Source organism: Pseudoliparis swirei, chromosome 14 (genome assembly GCF_029220125.1).
Source record: "Pseudoliparis swirei isolate HS2019 ecotype Mariana Trench chromosome 14, NWPU_hadal_v1, whole genome shotgun sequence".
NCBI classification, from domain to species: domain Eukaryota; kingdom Metazoa; phylum Chordata; class Actinopteri; order Perciformes; family Liparidae; genus Pseudoliparis; species Pseudoliparis swirei.
Genome location: NC_079401.1, coordinates 11429420 through 11452552, shown reverse-complemented (window position 1 = coordinate 11452552; position 23133 = coordinate 11429420). Strand labels below are relative to the sequence as shown.

Genomic DNA, 23133 nt, shown 5'->3' with positions numbered 1-23133 from the left:
TGTGTAGATATGACTGATCTCATGTGTAGTCATGACTGATCTCATGTGTAGATATGACTGATCTCATGTGTATTCATGACTGATCTCATGTGTAGTCATGACTGATCTCATGTGTAGATATGACTGATATCATGTGTAGTCATGACTGATCTCATGTGTAGATATGACTGATCTCATGTGTAGATATGACTGATCTCATGTGTAGTCATGACTGATCTCGTGTGTAGTCATGACTGATCTCATGTGTAGATATGACTGATCTCATGTGTAGATATGACTGATCTCATGTGTATTCATGACTGATCTCATGTGTAGTCATGACTGATCTCATGTGTAGTCATGACTGATCTCATGTGTAGATATGACTGATCTCATGTGTAGTCATGACTGATCTCATGTGTAGATATGACTGATCTCATGTGTATTCATGACTGATCTCATGTGTAGTCATGACTGATCTCATGTGTAGTCATGACTGATCTCATGTGTATTCATGACTGATCTCATGTGTAGTCATGACTGATCTCATGTGTAGATATGACTGTGATCTCATGTGTAAATATGACTGTGATCTCATGTGTAGTCATGACTGATCTCATGTGTAGACATGACTGATCTCATGTGTAGTCATGACTGATCTCATGTGTAGTCATGACTGATCTCATGTGTAGTCATGACTGATCTCATGTGTAGTCATGACTGATCTCATGTGTAGACTGTTGGGTGAATCCCATCACAACGAGGCTCCCCCTAACCCTCCGCCATGTTGAATGGTTCTCAGAGCCTCATTATGGGGAACAATGGCTCCAGTTCATCCTCACGACACGATGGGCTTCATTCAGCCCTCACACTGGTGTCTGTTCCTCCTTCGGCGTGGTGGGAGTCCTGTGTTGTGGTGTTCTCCTCCCCCTCCCGCCCCTCCCACACACACACCACAGGGATAATAATCTCTAGTTACACAGCATTGCCAACTATACACATAGTTGAAACCTGTATATATATCCGCCTGCTACAGCCCATAACCCTCTCTAAAGCCAAGGGCATCCTGCTGCCATGCCAGGGGCCACATGGCCCCCCACGTACCAGCGGAGCTCCACACACTGAGGCTATGGATTGATAACATGTCATAGTACGACATGACTGCCCTCTCTCGCGCAGGAGAGCAGTACGCGTGTACATCCTTCACATTCCTGTCTGGCTGAGTGAACCGTGTGTAATCTGTGTGCTCACGCATGCATGCGTGAAATCGCTCTGCAATGTGCTGCCAGCACAGTTTCTAGTGCTGTTGTTCGTTTGCTCCAATGTTATTGTGTGTGTGTGTGTTTTACGCTTAAAATGTCTCCTCAAGGTCACGAGGAGGACACTCCCGCTTGTTGTCTCTTTGTGACTCAGGAGCTCTGTTAGCTGCATAACTCTGAGTGACCGTCAGCCTGAGCCTCCTCCTGCTCAGAGATGAAGGCGTGTGACGTTACGGCTCCTAAAGTCACACATGTCCGACATCATGCAGGAGGAAGTCCCTCATGTCCGTCCTGTCACAAGCGTTCCCCTGTGAGAAGTGCTGTTCCTGCTGAGGCCTCCACCTGCCCGGCCCTGGAGCCACGTTCAGGTGTCACACCGTTGGCATTCCTCACACAAAACCACTCTTCATGTCCACAACCAAGTGCAGCACCATGGCTGTGAGGGAACCAGCATCTCCACAGAGGGAGGCTTGGACTTCGCTTTGGCTCAACAGCTGGAAACAGATGTCTGTATGTGTGTGTGTGTATATATTTGTAAGTATGTATCTATATTTGAATGTATATGTACCTATCTATCTATATTTGAATGTATATATGTATATGTACCTATCTATCTATATTTGTATGTATATGTATCCATCTATCTATATTTGTATGTATCCATCTATCTATCTTTGTATATATGTCTATGTATGTATCTATGTTATATGTGTATGTATGTATTACATATGGATTAATCTGCCTCTTGAAATCCTAAAGAACTGTTCATGTTTCAGTTATTGTGATCTGTTGCTGGCCAACGGGCTGAGAGCGTCCTGATGATGTGGTGAACCTGGTTCCACATCTCTGCTGCTCCAACAGGACCAGACAAGCTCCACTCATGGCTGAGAACCATCTGCAAAGCTGATGTCAATGTGCACGAGTCCAGCGCTCGTTTCCTTTGTTATATAATGGAGCTCATGTGCAGGTCACCATCAGCCGTGAGATACAGCCTGCCGTGTTTCTAATAACAGCCTGGTGTCTGACGACGGCCTTTAGTCAGCTGTCGACACAACAAACATGGACTGGGAAAGGCTGCAAGGGGGCTGGCCTCAAGGTGAGTCCTCCTGTGGAGGCCTCTACAGCTCAGGTAGCTGGTTCACACCTGTGATCAACTCTTACCAACACGTGATCAACTCTTACCAACACGTGATCAACTCTTACCAACACGTGATCAAATCTTACCAACACGTGATCAACTCTTACCAACACGTGATCAACTCTTACCAACAGGTGATCAACTCTTACCAACACGTGATCAAATCTTACCAACACGTGATCAAATCTTACCAACACGTGATCAACTCTTACCAACACGTGATCAAATCTTACCAACACGTGATCAACTCTTACCAACACGTGATCAAATCTTACCAACACGTGATCAACTCTTACCAACACGTGATCAAATCTTACCAACACGTGATCAACTCTTACCAACACGTGATCAACTCTTACCAACACGTGATCAAATCTTACCAACACATGATCAACTCTTACCAACACGTGATCAAATCTTACCAACACGTGATCAACTCTTACCAACACGTGATCAAATCTTACCAACACGTGATCAACTCTTACCAACACGTGATCAAATCTTACCAACACGTGATCAACTCTTACCAACACGTGATCAAATCTTACCAACACGTGATCAACTCTTACCAACACTTGATCAAATCTTACCAACACGTGATCAACTCTTACCAACACGTGATCAAATCTTACCAATACGTGATCAACTCTTACCAACACGTGATCAACTCTTACCAACAGGTGATCAACTCTTACCAACACGTGATCAACTCTTACCAACAGGTGATCAACTCTTACCAACAGGTGATCAACTCTTACCAACATGTGATCAACTCTTACCAACACGTGATCAACTCTTACCAATATGTGATCAACTCTTACCAACACGTGATCAACTCTTACCAACAGGTGATCAACTCTTACCAACACGTGATCAACTCTTACCAACAGGTGATCAACTCTTACCAACACGTGATCAACTCTTACCAACACGTGATCAACTCTTACCAACACGTGATCAAATCTTACCAACACGTGATCAACTCTTACCAACACGTGATCAAATCTTACCAACACGTGATCAACTCTTACCAACACGTGATCAAATCGTACCAATACGTGATCAACTCTTACCAACACGTGATCAACTCTTACCAACACGTGATCAAATCTTACCAACACGTGATCAACTCTTACCAACACGTGATCAAATCTTACCAACACGTGATCAACTCTTACCAACACGTGATCAAATCTTACCAATACGTGATCAACTCTTACCAACATGTGATCAACTCTTACCAACACGTGATCAACTCTTACCAACACGTGATCAACTCTTACCAACAGGTGATCAACTCTTACCAACACGTGATCAACTCTTACCAACAGGTGATCAACTCTTACCAACAGGTGATCAACTCTTACCAACACGTGATCAACTCTTACCAATATGTGATCAACTCTTACCAACACGTGATCAACTCTTACCAACAGGTGATCAACTCTTACCAACACGTGATCAACTCTTACCAACACGTGATCAACTCTTACCAATATGTGATCAACTCTTACCAACACGTGATCAACTCTTACCAACATGTGATCCACTCTTACCAACAGGTGATCAACTCTTACCAACAGGTGATCAACTCTTACCAACATGTGATCAACTCTTACCAACACGTGATCAACTCTTACCAACAGGTGATCAACTCTTACCAATATGTGATCAACTCTTACCAACAGGTGATCAACTCTTACCAACAGGTGATCAACTCTTACCAACATGTGATCAACTCTTACCAACACGTGATCAACTCTTACCAACAGGTGATCAACTCTTACCAATATGTGATCAACTCTTACCAACATGTGATCAACTCTTACCAACACGTGATCAACTCTTACCAATATGTGATCAACTCTTACCAACACGTGATCAACTCTTACCAACACGTGATCAACTCTTACCAACATGTGATCAACTCTTACCAATATGTGATCAACTCTTACCAACACGTGATCAACTCTTACCAACAGGTGATCAACTCTTACCAACACGTGATCAACTCTTACCAACATGTGATCAACTCTTACCAACACGTGATCAACTCTTACCAATATGTGATCAACTCTTACCAACACGTGATCAACTTTTACCAACATGTGATCAACTCTTACCAACAGGTGATCAACTCTTACCAACACGTGATCAACTCTTACCAACATGTGATCAACTCTTACCAACAGGTGATCAACTCTTACCAACATGTGATCAACTCTTACCAACAGGTGATCAACTCTTTCCAACACGTGATCAACTCTTACCAACATGTGATCAACTCTTACCAACATGTGATCAACTCTTACCAACAGGTGATCAACTCTTACCAACATGTGATCAACTCTTACCAACAGGTGATCAACTCTTTCCAACACGTGATCAACTCTTACCAACAGGTGATCAACTCTTACCAACATGTGATCAACTCTTACCAACACATGATCAACTCTTACCAACATGTGATCAACTCTTACCAACAGGTGATCAACTCTTTCCAACACGTGATCAACTCTTACCAACAGGTGATCAACTCTTACCAACATGTGATCAACTCTTACCAACACATGATCAACTCTTACCAACAGGTGATCAACTCTTACCAACAGGTGATCAACTCTTACCAATATGTGATCAACTCTTACCAACACGTGATCAACTCTTACCAACATGTGATCAACTCTTACCAACACGTGATCAACTCTTACCAATATGTGATCAACTCTTACCAACACGTGATCAACTCTTACCAACACGTGATCAACTCTTACCAACATGTGATCAACTCTTACAAACACGTGATCAACTCTCAGTTGAAATAAAGTCCTAACCCTAACATCAAATCATTTACCAGACTCTATCCTCAGACTGGTGCATGTATGTACCCCCCCCCCCCCCCATAGCTTTCAGAACTAAAGGAGATGTATCTGGAAGCTTTTGTGATCTTCCAAAAGTATGAATAGCCACATTCATTCCTCTGAGATGAAAACCATGTGTCTGCATGTCTGGAACATCTTGTCAATGTGTCTTCTCGCGCCGGATGAAAGCAGCCTGAGCTGGTCGGGTTCAAAGCATCTCAAAATGCTTCAGGACACACTGGAAGAGATGGCTCCTCTTCTGTTCAAGATGGGGGACCATCTCATCCAGAGTCCTGCTGGTGTCCAGGTCTGGACCAAACGGTTGCTCCCATCTTTCCCCCACACTGTTTGACTCTTCTGTGCAACATCTTCAGACACAAGACTCACGGTTTCATCCTGAGCAGTTCTTACCTGCGTGTAGGAGACCTTGAAGGCAGCACAGGTTTGAACTCCGGTTGTCCACCTGACACCAGATTTAGAAAGGACCCAATGCTTTGTCTGGCAGGTCAAAGAGGTTAACCACCTATAAACCCTCTTTTCTTTGTCGTCACAGGACTGTCACTTCTACAACACATTGTCAAATACTGTGACAGGGTTAGGGTTATGACAGGAGGTCTGTGCACTACTCTGCTTGTTTGACTCGAATTAGGATTTAGGTATTTAATAAAGAAATTGTGAAGCATTTTGAAAGCAAATATATTCTCTTACATCAATATGTTTGAACCCTGTCACGATCATCGTCGGTTCAGAGGTGTTGGCAGATGACATGAAGGCAGCAGGCTATAGAGCTGGACCACAGGGCGGTATGCCGAGCTCAGAAAGAGACATGAAGCAGTGAGAAGTGAACTACACCTCCCAACACCTGTGAAGCGCTGCGCCTGCACCAAGACAACGACTCCAGTGTGTTGCTGAGCATAAACATGACACTTACATCCCTTACATTGACAAGGAGGGTGTTAATAATACTCTAAGATTCAAGCTGTTGTGAATACCAACACAACCCTATCTTTACTCAGATATATACAGTATACTCTAGGAACAAATATAGTGGTAATAGCCATAGTTTAGAATATAACAGAATCATATTCCAGACCTGTCTCCACAGACATTCTCCTGACCTTGACCACGTTGTTCACTTTGAGGTCACCGTGAACAGCTGTTTACAGGCGAAATACTGGACATTGGTGCCCGATAAGCCAGCAGCTGAGGGTGGGACTGCATACACTGGTTGTGTTGTTGCTATGGATACGCAACCTTTCTGACATTGATCAAATTAAATATAGATAGATTGTGAAAAAGTGTCCTCTAAGCTCTGCTCAGGAACTTGATACCAATGAGCCTAACAAACCTCCTCATAACTCCTAGAACTATAGGCCCAAGACCAGCCCAATCCCAGCCCAAGACCAACCCAAGACCAGCCCAAGACCAGCCCAAGACCAACCCAAGACCAACCCAAGACCAGCCCAAGACAAACCCAAGATCAGCCCAAGACCAACCCAAGACAAACCCAAGATCAGCCCAAAACCAATCCAAGATCAGCCCAAGACCAGCCCAAGACCAGCCCAAGACCAACCCAAGACCAACCCAAGACCAGCCCAAGACCAGCCCAAGACTAACCCAAGACCAGCCCAAGACCAGCCCAAGATCAGCCCAAGACCAATCCAAGATCAGCCCAAGACCAGCCCAAGACCAGCCCAAGACAAACCCAAGATCAGCCCAAAACCAATCCAAGATCAGCCCAAGACCAGCCCAAGACCAGCCCAAGACCAACCCAAGACCAACCCAAGACCAGCCCAAGACCAGCCCAAGACCAACCCAAGACCAGCCCAAGACCAACCCAAGACCAGCCCAAGACCAGCCCAAGACCAACCCAAGACCAGCCCAAGACCAGCCCAAGACCAGCCCAAGACCAGCCCAAGACCAACCCAAGACCAGCCCAAGACCAGCCCAAGACCAACCCAAGACCAGCCCAAGACCAGCCCAAGACCAACCCAAGACAAACCCAAGATCAGCCCAAGACCAACCCAAGACAAACCCAAGATCAGCCCAGGATCAGCCCAAGATCAGCCCAAGATCTCATACCCAAACCAACCCCAGGAGAACCAACACTGATTCTTGAGCTGGAGGAGGAGCACTCAAAGAGGTATCAGAAATCAGAATCAGAATCAGAAACAGGTTTATTGCCAAAGAATGTTCATATTAAAAAAACACAAACAAACGAGGAACTTTTTTTGGCGGAAGGTGCAAGAATCGCGCACCAAGACACCGTGTCCAGCGGTAGATCCTTCAGTGGAACGTTGGTGACCTTTGGTTGAACAGGTCAAACAATCAGTGACCGTGAAGCTTCTTGTTGTTGGGTGAAGATGTGCACATTGAAACAGTCACGACGTGTTGCCTGCTACCTTTCAGAAAAGACACAAGGCTTGAGAGAGTAACGCCGGTTCTTTGCCTAACATTGAGACAGAATGTCTGAAGTCCTCGTGTCAGTTTGACCCGAGGCCTCGCCGACAGGCCCAGAGGTCAATCATTGACAGAGGATCACTGTGGCACCTTTTAATATCCTTGGTTAATGTGTAAGAGCTGTCATCTAACGACGCTCAATCCGACTCTCTCCGGTCAACATCCATCCTCCTGTTAGCAATGCAACGTTCGTTATCATGACGGAGAATACATTCCATAAAGGGAATGGAATGGATCGCTTCTCTGATGACAGTCCACATGTGTCTCTCACAGGATGACAGAGATACGCTGTGGTCCTCTTCCAAAGAGCTATGACCTCACGACAACCCAATCCTGTTAGTGAGGAGCCTGATATTCATATATTTATATCAACATATCCATACACTGATCCTACTAACTCCTATTGTACATCTAAAGTGGGTTGTATCCTATTGTTCTGACTCTATTCACCTGTTGGAGTGACATTGGATCCAGATGACAGTGGAGGAGGGTCTTGTTGCTGATTGGCCCTCAATATCAGACCCCTCCCCCCCTTAAAGATCCAGTGGACCTGGTCAGAGTGGGTGTTGAGCCTCTCTACTGCACCTGAGGGAGCTGCAGAGATCACCTTGAGATTAGCATTGGAATATTATAACGCATGCACAGAACTGAACCCTGTTCCCTGTATGTGAGCTTTTCTGTACGGCAGGTATTTGTGTCTGTTGCCGAGGCACTAAGTTTCTTTGTAGGACTCGGTTACCCAATCCCCTGCAGCCGGGCCATGATGTCACAACAGAGTAAAGGTTGACATAGATAGAGCAACTTTACAGTCATTGAAATGCAAACCTGCAGACAAGTGGGTGGGATTGTGTCTGCAAAGTGGAATCTAGAAGTGAGTTAGCCAACGGGAGACGTCTGAAAGGAGCACAACATACCTGGTTTACACCGTTAGCTAAGCGTCATCTGCCAGTACCCTGAGTCTAAAGGTTCATACGATACGACGCTGCTGTCATGAACACCCATTAAACTTTCATTGTGCTACCCTCTGAGCTCCAGACCTGTTTGATCCAGATCACCCTGATGCTTTGGGGAAAGATAGGTTATTGCGAAACTGTGCACTGGTTACAGATTAATCCACATCTCACTCCAATTTAGCTCCCGCGCTGCCCAGGACAAAGGTTAGAGCTCCGACCAATAATTCATGCAATGGTTAATATTTGAGCCAAATAGATAACCTGAACGACAGAATTACACTCAGCCAGGAAGTCAAAGCTTTTAGCCCTAAACAGTGGAACATTAGAGGTTATAGAACGTATTCAAGGTGAAGGCTCAGAGGAGGAAGAGGTTATGGAACGTATTCAAGGTGAAGGCTCAGAGGAGGAAGAGGTTATGGAACATATTCAAGGTGAAGGCTCAGAGGAGGAAGAGGTTATGGAACGTATTCAAGGTGAAGGCTCAGGGGAGGAAGAGGTTATGGAACATATTCAAGGTGAAGGCTCAGAGGAGGAAGAGGTTATGGAACGTATTCAAGGTGAAGGCTCAGAGGAGGGAGAGGTTATGGAACGTATTCAAGGTGAAGGCTCAGAGGAGGAAGAGGTTATGGAACGTATTCAAGGTGAAGGCTCAGAGGAGGGAGAGGTTATGGAACGTATTCAAGGTGAAGGCTCAGAGGAGGAAGAGGTTATGGAACGTATTCAAGGTGAAGGCTCAGAGGAGGAAGAGGTTATGGAACGTATTCAAGGTGAAGGCTCAGAGGAGGAAGAGGTTATGGAACGTATTCAAGGTGAAGGCTCAGAGGAGGAAGAGGTTATGGAACGTATTCAAGGTGAAGGCTCAGAGGAGGAAGAGGTTATGGAACGATTCAAGGTGAAGGCTCAGGGGAGGAAGAGGTTATGGAACGTATTCAAGGTGAAGGCTCAGAGGAGGAAGAGGTTATGGAACGTATTCAAGGTGAAGGCTCAGGGGAGGAAGAGGTTATGGAATGTATTCAAGGTGAAGGCTCAGAGGAGGAAGAGGTTATGGAACGTATTCAAGGTGAAGGCTCAGGGGAGGAAGAGGTTATGGAATGTATTCAAGGTGAAGGCTCAGAGGAGGGAGAGGGTATGGAACGTATTCAAGGTGAAGGCTCAGAGGAAGAAGAGGTTATGGAATGTATTCAAGGTATTCAAGTTCTGTGTGTTCTGCCTGAAACAAATTATATGATTTCTTGCTCCATGACACATCAAATCAACATGATTTAATAGACTTCATGTCAATGTGCCACCCTGTGTTCATTGTAGGAACTGCATGTCCAGGTTCCCCCTGTGTTTCCCTCACAGATAAAGCAACACAACTCCATTGTGATGGCTTTGACTTCATGGGAGACGAAGCAGGTACCTTTACTGGGCTCGTGTTTAGCTCATAATGAATCCAAACAACAACAACAATGGGCTCAGTCTTCAGGTGCGTGTCATCGGTGCGACCATGCGTGGCTCATGGAGTCGTGACCTTGGCTCAGACCAGCAGAACGAGACAAAGGGAACAGTGTGATCGACGAGCCACGCTGTCCTTGAAGGACGAGGTGAGGGCAGCAGACACCCACACAACCATTACAGCCCTGTGATCAGGCACCTGAGCTGGAGAGCTCCTCATTTACAGACAAGACACGACTCACAATGACGGACCATGGTTCAGGCTTCAGGGCGGAGCCTCCAGCTGGAGGACAACGTCCTCGCTACGCATCAGCAGCACAGTGTCAACATGGCCCACCTGTACCTGTTCTCTACCCCCCCCCACCTGTACCTGTTCTCTACCCCCCACCTGTACCTGTTCTCTACCCCCCCTCACCTGTACCTGTTCTCTACCCTCTCACCTGTACCTGTTCTCACCCCCACCTGTACCTGTTCTCTACCCCCACCTGTACCTGTTCTCTACCCCCACCTGTACCTGTTCTCTACCCCCACCTGTACCTGTTCTCACCCCCCACCTGTACCTGTTCTCTACCCCCACCTGTACCTGTTCTCTACCCCCACCTGTACCTGTTCTCACCCCCACCTGTACCTGTTCTCTACCCCTCACCTGTACCTGTTCTCTACCCTCTCACCTGTACCTGTTCTCTACCCCCCCTCACCTGTACCTGTTCTCTACCCTCTCACCTGTACCTGTTCTCTACCCCCCCTCACCTGTACCTGTTCTCTACCCTCTCACCTGTACCTGTTCTCTACCCCCCCCCACCTGTACCTGTTCTCTACCCTCTCACCTGTACCTGTTCTCTACCCCCACCTGTACCTGTTCTCTACCCCTCTCACCTGTACCTGTTCTCTACCCCCCCTCACCTGTACCTGTTCTCTACCCTCTCACCTGTACCTGTTCTCTACCCCCCACCTGTACCTGTTCTCTACACCCTCTCACCTGTACCTGTTCTCTACCCCCCCCACCTGTACCTGTTCTCTACCCCTCACCTGTACCTGTTCTCTACCCCCCCCCACCTGTACCTGTTCTCTACCCCCCACCTGTACCTGTTCTCTATCCCCACCTGTACCTGTTCTCATCCCCCACCTGTACCTGTTCTCTACCCTCCTCACCTGTACCTGTTCTCCCCACCTGTACCTGTTCTCTACCCCCCCACCTGTACCTGTTCTCTACCCCCCTCACCTGGTCCTCCTCTTCACTACTTTTTTACTTTGCCTTCCTTCCAGTTCTCTGCCAGATTGTCTCCACTGATAGACTGTCTCAGGCTGTCTCAGTCTTGTTGACCTGTCTGACCCTTGTTTACCTGTCTGACCCTTGTTGACCTTGTTGACCTGTCTGACCCTTGTTGACCTTGTTGACCTGTCTGACCCTTGTTGACCCGTCTGACCCTTGTTGACCTTGTTGACCTGTCTGACCCTTGTTTACCTGTCTGACCCTTGTTGACCTTGTTGACCTGTCTGACCCTTGTTGACCCGTCTGACCCTTGTTGACCTTGTTGACCTGTCTGACCCTTGTTTACCTGTCTGACCCTTGTTGACCTTGTTGACCTGTCTGACCCTTGTTGACCTGTCTGACCCTTGTTGACCTTGTTGACCTGTCTGACCCTTGTTGACCCGTCTGACCCTTGTTGACCTTGTCAGGATGCTTCATTTTCATTGGTTGCTGGATTAAATCTTACCCAGATACAACAGATACAGGTTTTTTTCTGATTGGCTATTGTGTAGCCCATTTCTTTTATTTGATTGGCTGATAAGTGGCTCCTCACAGCAGAACTCCAGGGGAGCGCTTGATTCCTCCACGGTGAGGGCGGCTCATGTTTGCGTGCTGCGGCACATTAAAACATTAAATAGCGTGAGAAATACGATTTGTGGCGGGAGTGCGTGACGTAAGACCGAAATGCGTGAGTCTCACGCTCAATGCGTGAGACTTGAGAGCCCTGAGTCTCATCTAGTCTCATATAGAGTCTCATATAGAGTCTCATCTAGTCTCATATAGAGTCTCATATAGAGTCTTATATATAGTGTCTCATATAGTCTTATATAGAGTCTTATATAGAGTCTCATATAGTCTCATATAGTCTTATATATAGTGTCTCATATAGTCTTATATAGAGTCTTATATAGAGTCTTATATATAGTGTCTCATATAGTCTTATATATAGTCTTATATAGAGTCTCATATAGTCTCATATAGAGTCTTATATAGAGTCTCATATAGTCTCATATAGAGTCTTATATATAGTGTCTCATATAGTCTTATATAGAGTCTTATATAGAGTCTCATATAGTCTCATATAGAGTCTTATATATAGTGTCTCATATAGTCTTATATAGAGTCTTATATAGAGTCTCATATAGTCTCATATAGAGTCTTATATATAGTGTCTCATATAGTCTTATATAGAGTCTTATATATAGTGTCTCATATAGTCTTATATAGAGTCTTATATAGAGTCTCATATAGAGTCTCATAGAGTCTCATATAGAGTCTTATATATAGTGTCTCATATAGTCTTATATAGAGTCTTATATAGAGTCTCATATAGTCTCATATAGTCTTATATATAGTGTCTCATATAGTCTTATATAGTCTTATATATAGTGTCTCATATAGTCTTATATAGAGTCTCATATAGAGTCTCATATAGAGTCTTATATATAGTGTCTCATATAGTCTTATATAGAGTCTCATATAGAGTCTTATATAGAGTCTCATATAGAGTCTTATATAGTGTCTCATATAGTCTTATGTAGAGTCTCATATAGAGTCTTATATATAGTGTCTCATATAGTCTTATATAGAGTCTCATATAGAGTCTTATATAGTGTCTCATATAGAGTCTCATATAGAGTCTTATATAGAGTCTCATATAGAGTCTCATATAGAGTCTTATATAGTCTTATATAGAGTCTCATATAGTCTTATATATAGTGTCTCATATAGTCTTATATAGTCTTATATATAGTGTCTCATATAGTCTTATATAGAGTCTTATATAGAGTCTCATATAGTCTCATATAGTCTTATATATAGTGTCTCATATAGTCTTATATAGTCTTATATATAGTGTCTCATATAGTCTTATATAGAGTCTTATATAGAGTCTCATATAGAGTCTTATATAGAGTCTCATATAGAGTCTTATATAGAGTCTCATATAGAGTCTTATATAGTGTCTCATATAGTCTTATGTAGAGTCTCATATAGTCTTATATATAGTGTCTCATATAGTCTTATATAGAGTCTCATATAGAGTCTTATATATAGTGTCTCATATAGTCTTATATAGAGTCTCATATAGAGTCTTATATATAGTGTCTCATCTAGTCTCATATAGAGTCTCATATAGAGTCTTATATATAGTGTCTCATATAGTCTTATATAGAGTCTCATATAGAGTCTCATATAGAGTTTGGGGCGGCTGTAGCTCAGTGGGGTAAGAGGGTCATCCTGCAACCCCAAGGTTGTCGGTTCGATCCCCGCTCTCCCCATTAGTTGCAAGTCGAAGTGTCCTTGAGCAAGGCACTGAACCCCCAGTTGCTTCCCGGGCGCATCACTGCAGCCCACTAAGAATGGGTTAAATGCAGAGAACTAATTTCCCCTTGTGGATTAATAAAGTATATATCTATATATCTATCATATAGAGTCTCATATAGAGTCTTATATAGTCTCATGGCTGAGAGGTCAAAGGTCGGGACTGCTGCAGGTATTTTAAGGAAACACAGCTGTCATTGGGAGGAGCACACAGGTGATTGACAGGTAGGGGGAGGGGCCAGAACGACCAGATGGCCAAGCTCTCTGATACCAAGCAGGAAGTCACCTGACACCCAGAGGGTCACGAGAGCCTCCAGGGGGCGTAACTGGAGACGCTCCAACCAACGCTGGCAGCTGATTGGACGAACCAGCTGTCAGTCAAACGCTCACTCCAGAAGAGGCTCTCCTTCCTGGTTGTGTTGTTGTGTTGTTTTGTTGGTTGTGTTTGTTGTGTTGTTTTGTTGGTTGTGTTGTTGTTGTTGTGTTGTTGGTTGTATTGTGTTGTGTTGTTGGTTGTGTTGTTGTTGTGTTGGTTGTGTTGTTGGTTGTGTTGTTGGTTGTGTTGTTGTGTTGATTTGTTGTGTTGTTTTGTTGGTTGTGTTGTTGGTTGTGTGGTTTTGTTGGTTGTGTTGTGTTGTTTTGTTGTGTTGTTTTGTTGGTTGTGTTGTTGGTTGTGTGGTTTTGTTGGTTGTGTTGTTGGTTGTGTTGTGGTGTTGTTGTGTTGTTGGTTGTGTTGGATGTGTTGTGTTGTTGGATGTGTTGTTGGTTGTGTTGTTGGTTGTGTTGTTGGTTGTGTTGGTTGTGTGGTGTTGTTGGTTGTGTGGATGTGTTGTTGGTTGTGTTGTTGGTTGTGTTGGATGTGTTGTTGGTTGTGTTGTTGGTTGTATGGTGTTGTGTTGTTGGTTGTGTTGTTGGTTGTGTTGTGTTGTTGGTCGTGTACACATGATATACAGCGTTTCTCAATTCAAAGTACACGAGTACAGACTTGTGTTCTTTTGGAGTCTGGTCTTGGGAGTCCAGACTCCGGAGGACCGGAGGACGTCTCTCTGGTCTCTCTGGTCTTTCTGGTCTTTCTGGATTGGAGCAGCAGCTGACTTGATGACGTCACCACATCAGCTGTTCTTGCTCCTGGGTTTACTCTAATTATTCACTGTAAATTATTTTTTACAGTCAAATAAACAAAACATCCTAAAATGACATTCCTGACTCAACAACAGTAGTATTTATTAAAAGTCAACTGTCAGTAGTTTATTTTCTTCTCCGCTACTGTTTCCGGTTGCTGGTGAAATGCATTCTGGGATATCGGCTGGCCAGAGGACGCACAAGTCTCCTCTGATGCATTCTGGGTAAAGTGGGAGGATCAAGTCACATCCGGGCATTTTGACCGTGCTTTGAGAGAAGAGAACTTTGAATGTGAACATGTACCCAGACTGAGACTGATGACGAGGCACGAGGCACGAGGAGAGGAAAGTACACAAGGAGAGGAAAGTACACGAGGAGAGGAAAGTACACAAGGAGAGGAAAGTAGACAAGGAGAGGAAAGTACACAAGGAGAGGAAAGTACACGAGGAGAGGAAAGTACACGAGGAGAGGAAAGTACACGAGGAGAGGAAAGTACACGAGGAGAGGAAAGTACACGAGGAGAGGAAAGTACACAAGGAGAGGAAAGTACACACAAGTACGCTGATTGAGAAACGCCGACAGTGTGTGTGTGTCCTCCTCTGCTCTCCCAGGGTGAACAGTCCTGACCTCTGACCTCAGCGCCGCTCCGTGTTCTTCATGGTGAACACGGAGCGCTGCGTTCCTCCTGGGGACGGAGTTCATCCTGAGAGGAGAGAGGAGGAGTCACCTTCACCCCCCCCCCCCCTGGCTCTGCTGACCTCTGGCATCTGACATGGAAACAGATCATCACTGTGTTCACACACACACACACAGCAGCTCCACTCTGCAGGCCGTCCCACTGGGGGAGCTGCAGTCGTCCTGGCTCCGCCCCCCAGATCACCTGAGCAGGGAACCAGGAAATGATGACTGCGGCAAGCGGAGTGTCCTTCAAACGCCGACCTTCAACATCCATCACAGGCATTCACTACCCACACACTGCAGAGGGAGCAGAGCTGCTGGGACACACACACACACACACACACACACACACACACACACACACACACACACACAGACACACACAGACACACACAGACACACACACACACAGACACACACACACAAACACAGACACACACACACACACAAACACACACACACACAACACACACACTCACACACACACACACACACACAAACACACTCACACACACACACACACACACACACTTTACCTGCATGAATAGTGTTATTAGGAGCAACACAACATTTCCACATACAAGACAGAACACACTGAAATGACAGTGCCACATTGCAGCGTGTCCTCCTCCTGGAGGCTGTGACCTCCACCAGGAGGAGGAGGACACAGCCTCCTCCTCCTCCTCCTGGAGGCTGTGACCTCCAACAGGAGGAGGAGGACACAGCCTCCTCCTCCTCCTCCTCCTCCTCCTGTTGTCTCGGTGATGGAAAAGTCCCGCCACAGCGCGTGTCCTTCTGTGCGTGAGGACTAAAGTAAGAACCGGTTCTCTCTCCTGACGTAGTGCTGACTCCACATTGTGCAGAGGAGAGTTCAGCGTGTTCTCCCCACTCAGGTGTTCATGATGAACTCGTCGCCCTCCCAGAGCACGTGAGGCTCTCTCGCCGCTCTCTACGCCTCATGCTGCTGCTAGCGCCGTTAGCGCCGTTAGCTGCAGACTCAGCTCCGTGTCGAGGCTGGAAGGCAATAAACAAGCTTCTTATCTCCACCCTGCACCTTGCCCTCACGGGCGACCCCTGAGCGTGGACAGCCCCGCTCCGCTCCCAGGGCGCCTCCTCCTGCTGGGACACACAATGTTTAACCTCTGAGTCATGGTGGAGAGGCCGACTTCAGGCCGCTTCAGGGTCATCGTGGCTCGTCTTTTAAAACCAGCTCCCCCTCAGGAGCATGGATACATGTAGGATAACATATCGCAATTTATCATAATGTATCACAATGTATCATAATGTATCACAATGCATCATAATGTATCATAATGTATCACAATGTATCATAATGTATCATAATGTATCACAATGTATCATAATGTATCACAATGCATCATAATGTATCACAATGTATCACAATGTATCACAGTGCATCATAATGTATCATAATGTATCACAATGTATCACAATGCATCATAATGTATCATAATGTATCATAATGTATCACAATGTATCACAATGTATCATAATGTATCATAATGCATCACAATGTATCATAATGTATCATAATGCATCATAATGTATCGCAATTTATCATAATGTATCACAATGTATAACAATGTATCATAATGTATCATAATGTGTCACAATGTATCATAATGCATCATAATGTACCACAATGTATCACAGTGCATCATAATGTATCATAATGTATCATAATGCATCATAATGCATCATAATGTATCACAATGCATCACAATGTATCATAATGTATCACAATGCATCATAATGCATCATAATGTATCACAATATATTATAATATATTATAATGTATCATAATGTATCATAATGCATCATAATGTAACACAATGCATCATAATGCATCATAATGTATCATAATGCATCATAATGTATCATAATGTATCACAATGCATCATAATGTATCATAATGTATCACAATATATAATAATGTATCATAATGTATCATAATGCATCATAATGTAAGAAGCCCACTCTGGATCCAGAGGTATTGGCTAACTACAGACCGATCTCTAACCTCCCCTTCCTCTCCAAGATCCTTGAGAAAGTGGTCGCAAATCAGTTGTGCGACTTTCTACATCATAATAGTTTATTTGAGAAATTTCAATCAGGATTTAGAAAACACCACAGCACCGAGACGGCACTGGTGAAAATTACAAATGACCTCTTAATGGCAGCAGATAAAGGACTCCTCTCTGTGCTGGTCTTGTTAGACCTTAGTCCTGATAGAGGACTCCTCTGTCCTGGTCTTGTTAGACCTTAGTGCTGCATTCGACACCATTGACCATGACATCCTGTTACAGAGACTGGAGCAGTCGATTGGCATTTCAGGCACGGCACTAATTTGGTTTAAATCCTATTTATCAGATCGATCTCAGTTTGTATTTGTAAACGATGACGCCTCGATAACCACCAACGTTAATCACGGAGTTCCACAAGGTTCTGTGCTTGGACCAATTTTATTTACCTTATACATGCTTCCTCTGGGCAATATTATCAGAAACACTCCATAAACTTTCATTGTTATGCAGATGATACTCAACTATATCTATCGATAAAACCAGAGGAGAGCAACCAACTCGGTAAAATTCAAGCATGTCTTAAAGACATAAAAACATGGATGACCTGCAACTTCTTGATGTTAAACTCAGACAAAACCGAAGTAATTTTAATCGGCCCTGAGCACCTCAGAGATCAATTATCTGGTGATGTGGATTCTGTAGACGGCATTGCCCTAGCATCCAACACCACTGTAAAGAATCTTGGCGTTATCTTTGATCGGGACTTGTCCTTTAACTCCCACGTAAAGCAAATCTCAAGGACTGCATTCTTTCATCTACGTAATATTTCAAAAATCAGGCACATCTTGTCTCAAAAGATGCAGAAAATTGGTTCACGTCGTTACTTCGAGACTGGATTACTGCAACTCCTTATTATCAGGCTGCTCTATAAATCTCTTAGGTCCCTCCAGTTGATCCAGAATGCTGCAGCTCGTGTTCTCACTAAAACTAAGAAAAGAGATCACATCACTCCTGCACTAGCTGCTCTGCACTGGCTCCCAGTAAAATCAAGAATCACTTTAAAATTCTTCTTAACCTACAAAGCCTTGATTGGTGATGCACCATCATATCTTAAGGAGCTTGTAGTACCATATTGCCCACTAGAGAGCTACGCTCACTAAATGCGGGACTACTTGTAGTTCCTAGAGTCTTAAAAGTAGAATGGAGCCAGAGCCTTTAGTTATCAAGCTCCTCTTTATGGAACCAGCTTCCAATTTCAGTCCGGAGGCAGACACAGTCACCTCGTTTAAGAGTAGACTGAAGACCTTCCTCTTTGACAGAGCTTATAGTTAGGGCTGAATCAGGTTCACCTGGTCCAGCCCTTGATATGCTGCTATAGGCTTATAGCTGCCGGGGACGTTAGGATGCACTGAGTACCTATCTCCTCTTTTTCTCTCCTTAAGGATGAATTTTCATCTCTCCATCACACGTTACTAACTCTGCTTTCTCCCGGAGTCCTTTTGACTTCACGTCTCATGGGGTCATCGGACCCTATGAGACGGCATAGATCCTATCTGCTGATGGATCATCGAGGTCTGGGTCGTGGAATTCCTGCTCCTGACTGCGCCACTGTCCTGTTGAGACTCCGCCCACTGTTGAGACTCCGCCCACTCCTCCTCCCCACCGCCATCTGCCTGATGGATCGTGGAGGTCTCCATCGTGGAATATGCCTACTATGAACTATTCATACACTCTGTCATATTCATTGAATGTATTTTAACTCTAAATCTGTCCTTCTGTACACATGACATCTATTGTTCTGTCCATCCTGGAGAGGGATCCTCCTCTGTTCTCTCCTGAAGGGTTCTTCCCTTTTTCCCCCTGAAGGGTTATTTGGGAGTTTTTCCTGGTCCGATGTGAGGTCAAAGGTCAGGGATGTCTATGTGTACAGATTGTAAAGCACTCCGAGACAAATTTGTAATTTGTGAAATTGGGCTATACAAATAAACTGAATTGAATTGAATGTATCATAATGTATCACAATGCATCATAATGCATCATAATGTATCATAATGTATCATAATGCATCATAATGTATTATAATGTATCATAATGCATCATAATGTATCATAATGCAGCATAATGCATCATAATGTATCATAATGCATCATAATGTATCATAATGTATCAATGCATCATAATGTATCACAATGCATCATAATGCATCATAATGTATCATAATGCATCATAATGTATTATAATGTATCATAATGCATCATAATGTATCATAATGCAGCATAATGCATCATAATGCATCATGATGTATCATAATGCATCATAATGTATCATAATGCATCATAATGCATCATAATGCATCATAATGTATCAATGCATCATAATGTATCATAATGTATCACAATATATTATAATGTATCATAATGTATCAGAATATATTATAATGTATTATAATGTATCATAATGTTCTTTTGGGGCCATGTTCTGTGTCTCTGTGGTTCTGTGTCTCTGTGTTTATGTGTCTCTATGTCTCTGTGGTTCTGTGGTTCTGTGTCTCTGTGGTTCTGTGTCTCTGTGTCTCTGTGGTTCTGTGTCTCTGTGTCTTTATGTCTCTGTGTCTCTGTGGTTCTGTGGTTCTGTGTCTCTGTGGTTATGTGTCTCTGTGTCTCTGTGGTTCTGTGTCTCTGTGGTTCTGTGTCTCTGTGGTTCTGTGTCTCTGTGGTTCTGTGTCTCTATGTATCTGTGTCTGTGGTTCTGTGGTTCTGTGGTTCTGTGTCTCTGTGGTTCTGTGTCTCTGTGTCTCTGTGGTTCTGTGTCTCTGTGGTTCTGTGTCTCTGTGGTTCTGTGTCTCTGTGGTTCTGTGTCTCTGTGTCTCATAGTTCTGTGGTTCTGTGTCTCTGTGGTTCTGTGTCTCTGTGTCTCATAGTTCTGTGGTTCTGTGTCTCTGTGGTTATGTGGCTCTGTGTCTCTGTGGTTCTGTGTCTCTGTGTCTCTGTGGTTCTGTGTCTCTGTGGCTCTGTGGTTCTGTGTCTCTGTGGTTCTGTGTCTCTGTGGTTCTGTGTCTCTGTGTTTATGTGTCTCTATGTCTCTGTGTCTCTGTGGTTCTGTGTCTCTGTGGTTCTGTGTCTCTGTGTCTTTATGTCTCTGTGTTTATGTGTCTCTATGTCTCTGTGTCTCTGTGGTTCTGTGTCTCTGTGGTTCTGTGTCTCTGTGTCTTTATGTCTCTGTGGTTCTGTGTCTCTGTGTCTCTGTGGTTCTGTGTCTCTATGTCTCTGTGTCTCTGTGGTTCTGTGTCTCTGTGGTTCTGTGTCTCTGTGTCTCTGTGGTTCTGTGTCTCTGTGGTTCTGTGGTTCTGTGTCTCTGTGTCTTATTGTTCTGTGGTTCTGTGTCTCTGTGGTTATGTGGCTCCATGTCTCTGTGGTTCTGTGTCTCTGTGGTTCTGTGGTTCTGTGGTTCTGTGTCTCTGTGGTTCTGTGTCTCATAGTTCTGTGGTTCTGTGTCTCTGTGTCTCTGTGGTTCTGTGTCTCTGTGGTTCTGTGTCTCTGTAGTTATGTGGTTATGTGTCTCTGTGTCTCTGTGGTTCTGTGTCTCTGTGGTTCTGTGTCTCTGTGTCTCATAGTTCTGTGGTTCTGTGTCTCTGTGGTTATGTGTCTCTGTGTCTCTGTGGTTCTGTGTCTCTGTGTCTCTGTGGTTCTGTGTCTCATAGTTCTGTGGTTCTGTGGTTCTGTGTCTCTGTGTCTCTGTGGTTCTGTGGTTCTGTGTCTCTGTGGTTATGTGTCTCTGTGGTTCTGTGTCTCATAGTTCTGTGGTTCTGTGTCTCTGTGGTTCTGTGTCTCTGTGGATCTGTGGTTCTGTGTCTCTGTGGTTCTGTGTCTCTGTGGTTCTGTGGTTCTGTGTCTCTGTGTCTCTGTGGTTCTGTGTCTCTGTGGTTCTGTATCTCTGTGGTTCTGTGTCTATGTGGTTCTGTGGCTCTGTGGTTCTGTGTCTCTGTGTCTCTGTGGTTCTGTGGTTATGTGTCTTTGTGTCTCTGTGTCTTTGTGTCTTTGTGTCTCTGTGGTTCTGTGTCTCTGTGGTTCTGTGTCTCTGTGGTTCTGTGGTTCTGTGTCTCTGTGTCTCTGTGGTTCTGTGTCTCTGTGGTTCTGTATCTCTGTGGTTCTGTGTCTATGTGGTTCTGTGGCTCTGTGGTTCTGTGTCTCTGTGTCTCTGTGTCTCTGTGTCTCTGTGTCTGTGTCTCTGTGTCTCTGTGTCTGTGTCTCTGTGTCTCTGTGTCTTTGTGTCTCTGTGTCTCTGTGTCTCTGTGTCTCTGTGTCTCTGTGTCTCTGTGTCTTTGTGTCTCTGTGTCTCTGTGTCTTTGTGTCTCTGTGGTTCTGTGTCTCTGTGTCTTTGTGTCTCTGTGTCTCTGTGTCTCTGTGTCTTTGTGTCTCTGTGTCTTTGTGTCTCTGTGGTTCTGTGTCTCTGTGTCTCTGTGGTTCTGTGTCTTTGTGTCTCTGTGTCTCTGTGTCTCTGTGGTTCTGTGTCTCTGTGTCTTTGTGTCTCTGTGTCTTTGTGTCTCTGTGTCTTTGTGTCTCTGTGTCTCTGTGTCTCTGTGTCTCTGTGTCTCTGTGTCTCTGTGTCTTTGTGTCTCTGTGTCTTTGTGTCTCTTTGGTTCTGTGTCTCTGTGTCTCTGTGTCTTTGTGTCTCTTTGTCTTTGTGGCTCTGTGGTTCTGTGTCTCTGTGTCTCTGTGTCTCTGTGTCTCTGTGTCTTTGTGTCTCTGTGTCTTTGTGTCTCTGTGGTTCTGTGTCTCTGTGTCTTTGTGTCTCTGTGGTTCTGTGTCTCTGTGTCTCTGTGGTTCTGTGTCTTTGTGTCTCTGTGTCTTTGTGTCTCTTTGGTTCTGTGTCTCTGTGTCTCTGTGTCTCTGTGTCTCTGTGTCTCTGTGTCTCTGTGTCTCTGTGTCTTTGTGTCTCTGTGTCTCTGTGGTTCTGTGTCTCTGTAGTTCTGTGTCTCTGTGGTTCTGTGTATCTGTGTCTCTGTGGTTCTGTGGTTCTGTGTCTCTGTGGTTCTGTGTCTCTGTGTCTCTGTGTCTCTGTGGTTCTGTGTCTTCTGTGTCTCTGTGGTTCTGTGTATCTGTGTCTCTGTGGTTCTGTGGTTCTGTGTCTCTGTGGTTCTGTGTCTCTGTGTCTCTGTGTCTCTGTGTCTATGTGTCTCTGTGTCTTCTGTGTCTCTGTGTTTCTGTGGTTCTGTGTTTCTGTGGTTCTGGTCTTTCCAGAAGGGGTCTCTTGGTGTTCTGGCTCACTCGTGGTTCAGTCGTTTTCATCCCGATGGAGGACCGGATGAGACCTTCTGGTCCATGACACTCACGTGGTCCATGTGACCTTCCCGCTGACGTGATGGATGAGAGGCGCGTGAGCTGGTCTGCCCCCTAGCGGCGGCACACGGCACTGCACGCTGTCTGGAAGGAGGACACACCTCCTGCAGGACTCTGAGCTCTGCAGCAGGAAAGAGAACAGAGAGGCTGAGGGGGCCGCCGGCGTTTATCAAAGGACACGAGTACAGACTTGTGTTCTTTTGGAGTCTGGATTGGGAGTCCAGACTCCGGAGGAGGGGAGGACGTCACCACATCAGACGTTGTGGGTTCTCTGGCCAGCCGATATCC

The 23133-nt window shown here is 44.8% G+C and overlaps 1 protein-coding gene across 2 annotated transcripts in view; it reads right to left on the bottom strand.

The window, feature by feature from the left end:
• The window catches only part of LOC130204691 (sodium/potassium-transporting ATPase subunit beta-233-like), a 65115-nt gene extending 56938 nt beyond the window's left edge, over nucleotides 1–8177 (bottom strand). For both annotated transcript variants that reach the window (XM_056431601.1, XM_056431602.1), the window contains exon 1: nucleotides 8148–8177. In XM_056431601.1, the coding sequence (XP_056287576.1) occupies nucleotides 8148–8162 (15 nt within the window). In that variant the 5' untranslated portion in view covers nucleotides 8163–8177. The remainder of the gene's footprint in view (nucleotides 1–8147) is intronic.
• Nucleotides 8178–23133: the final 14956 nt, after the last annotated feature.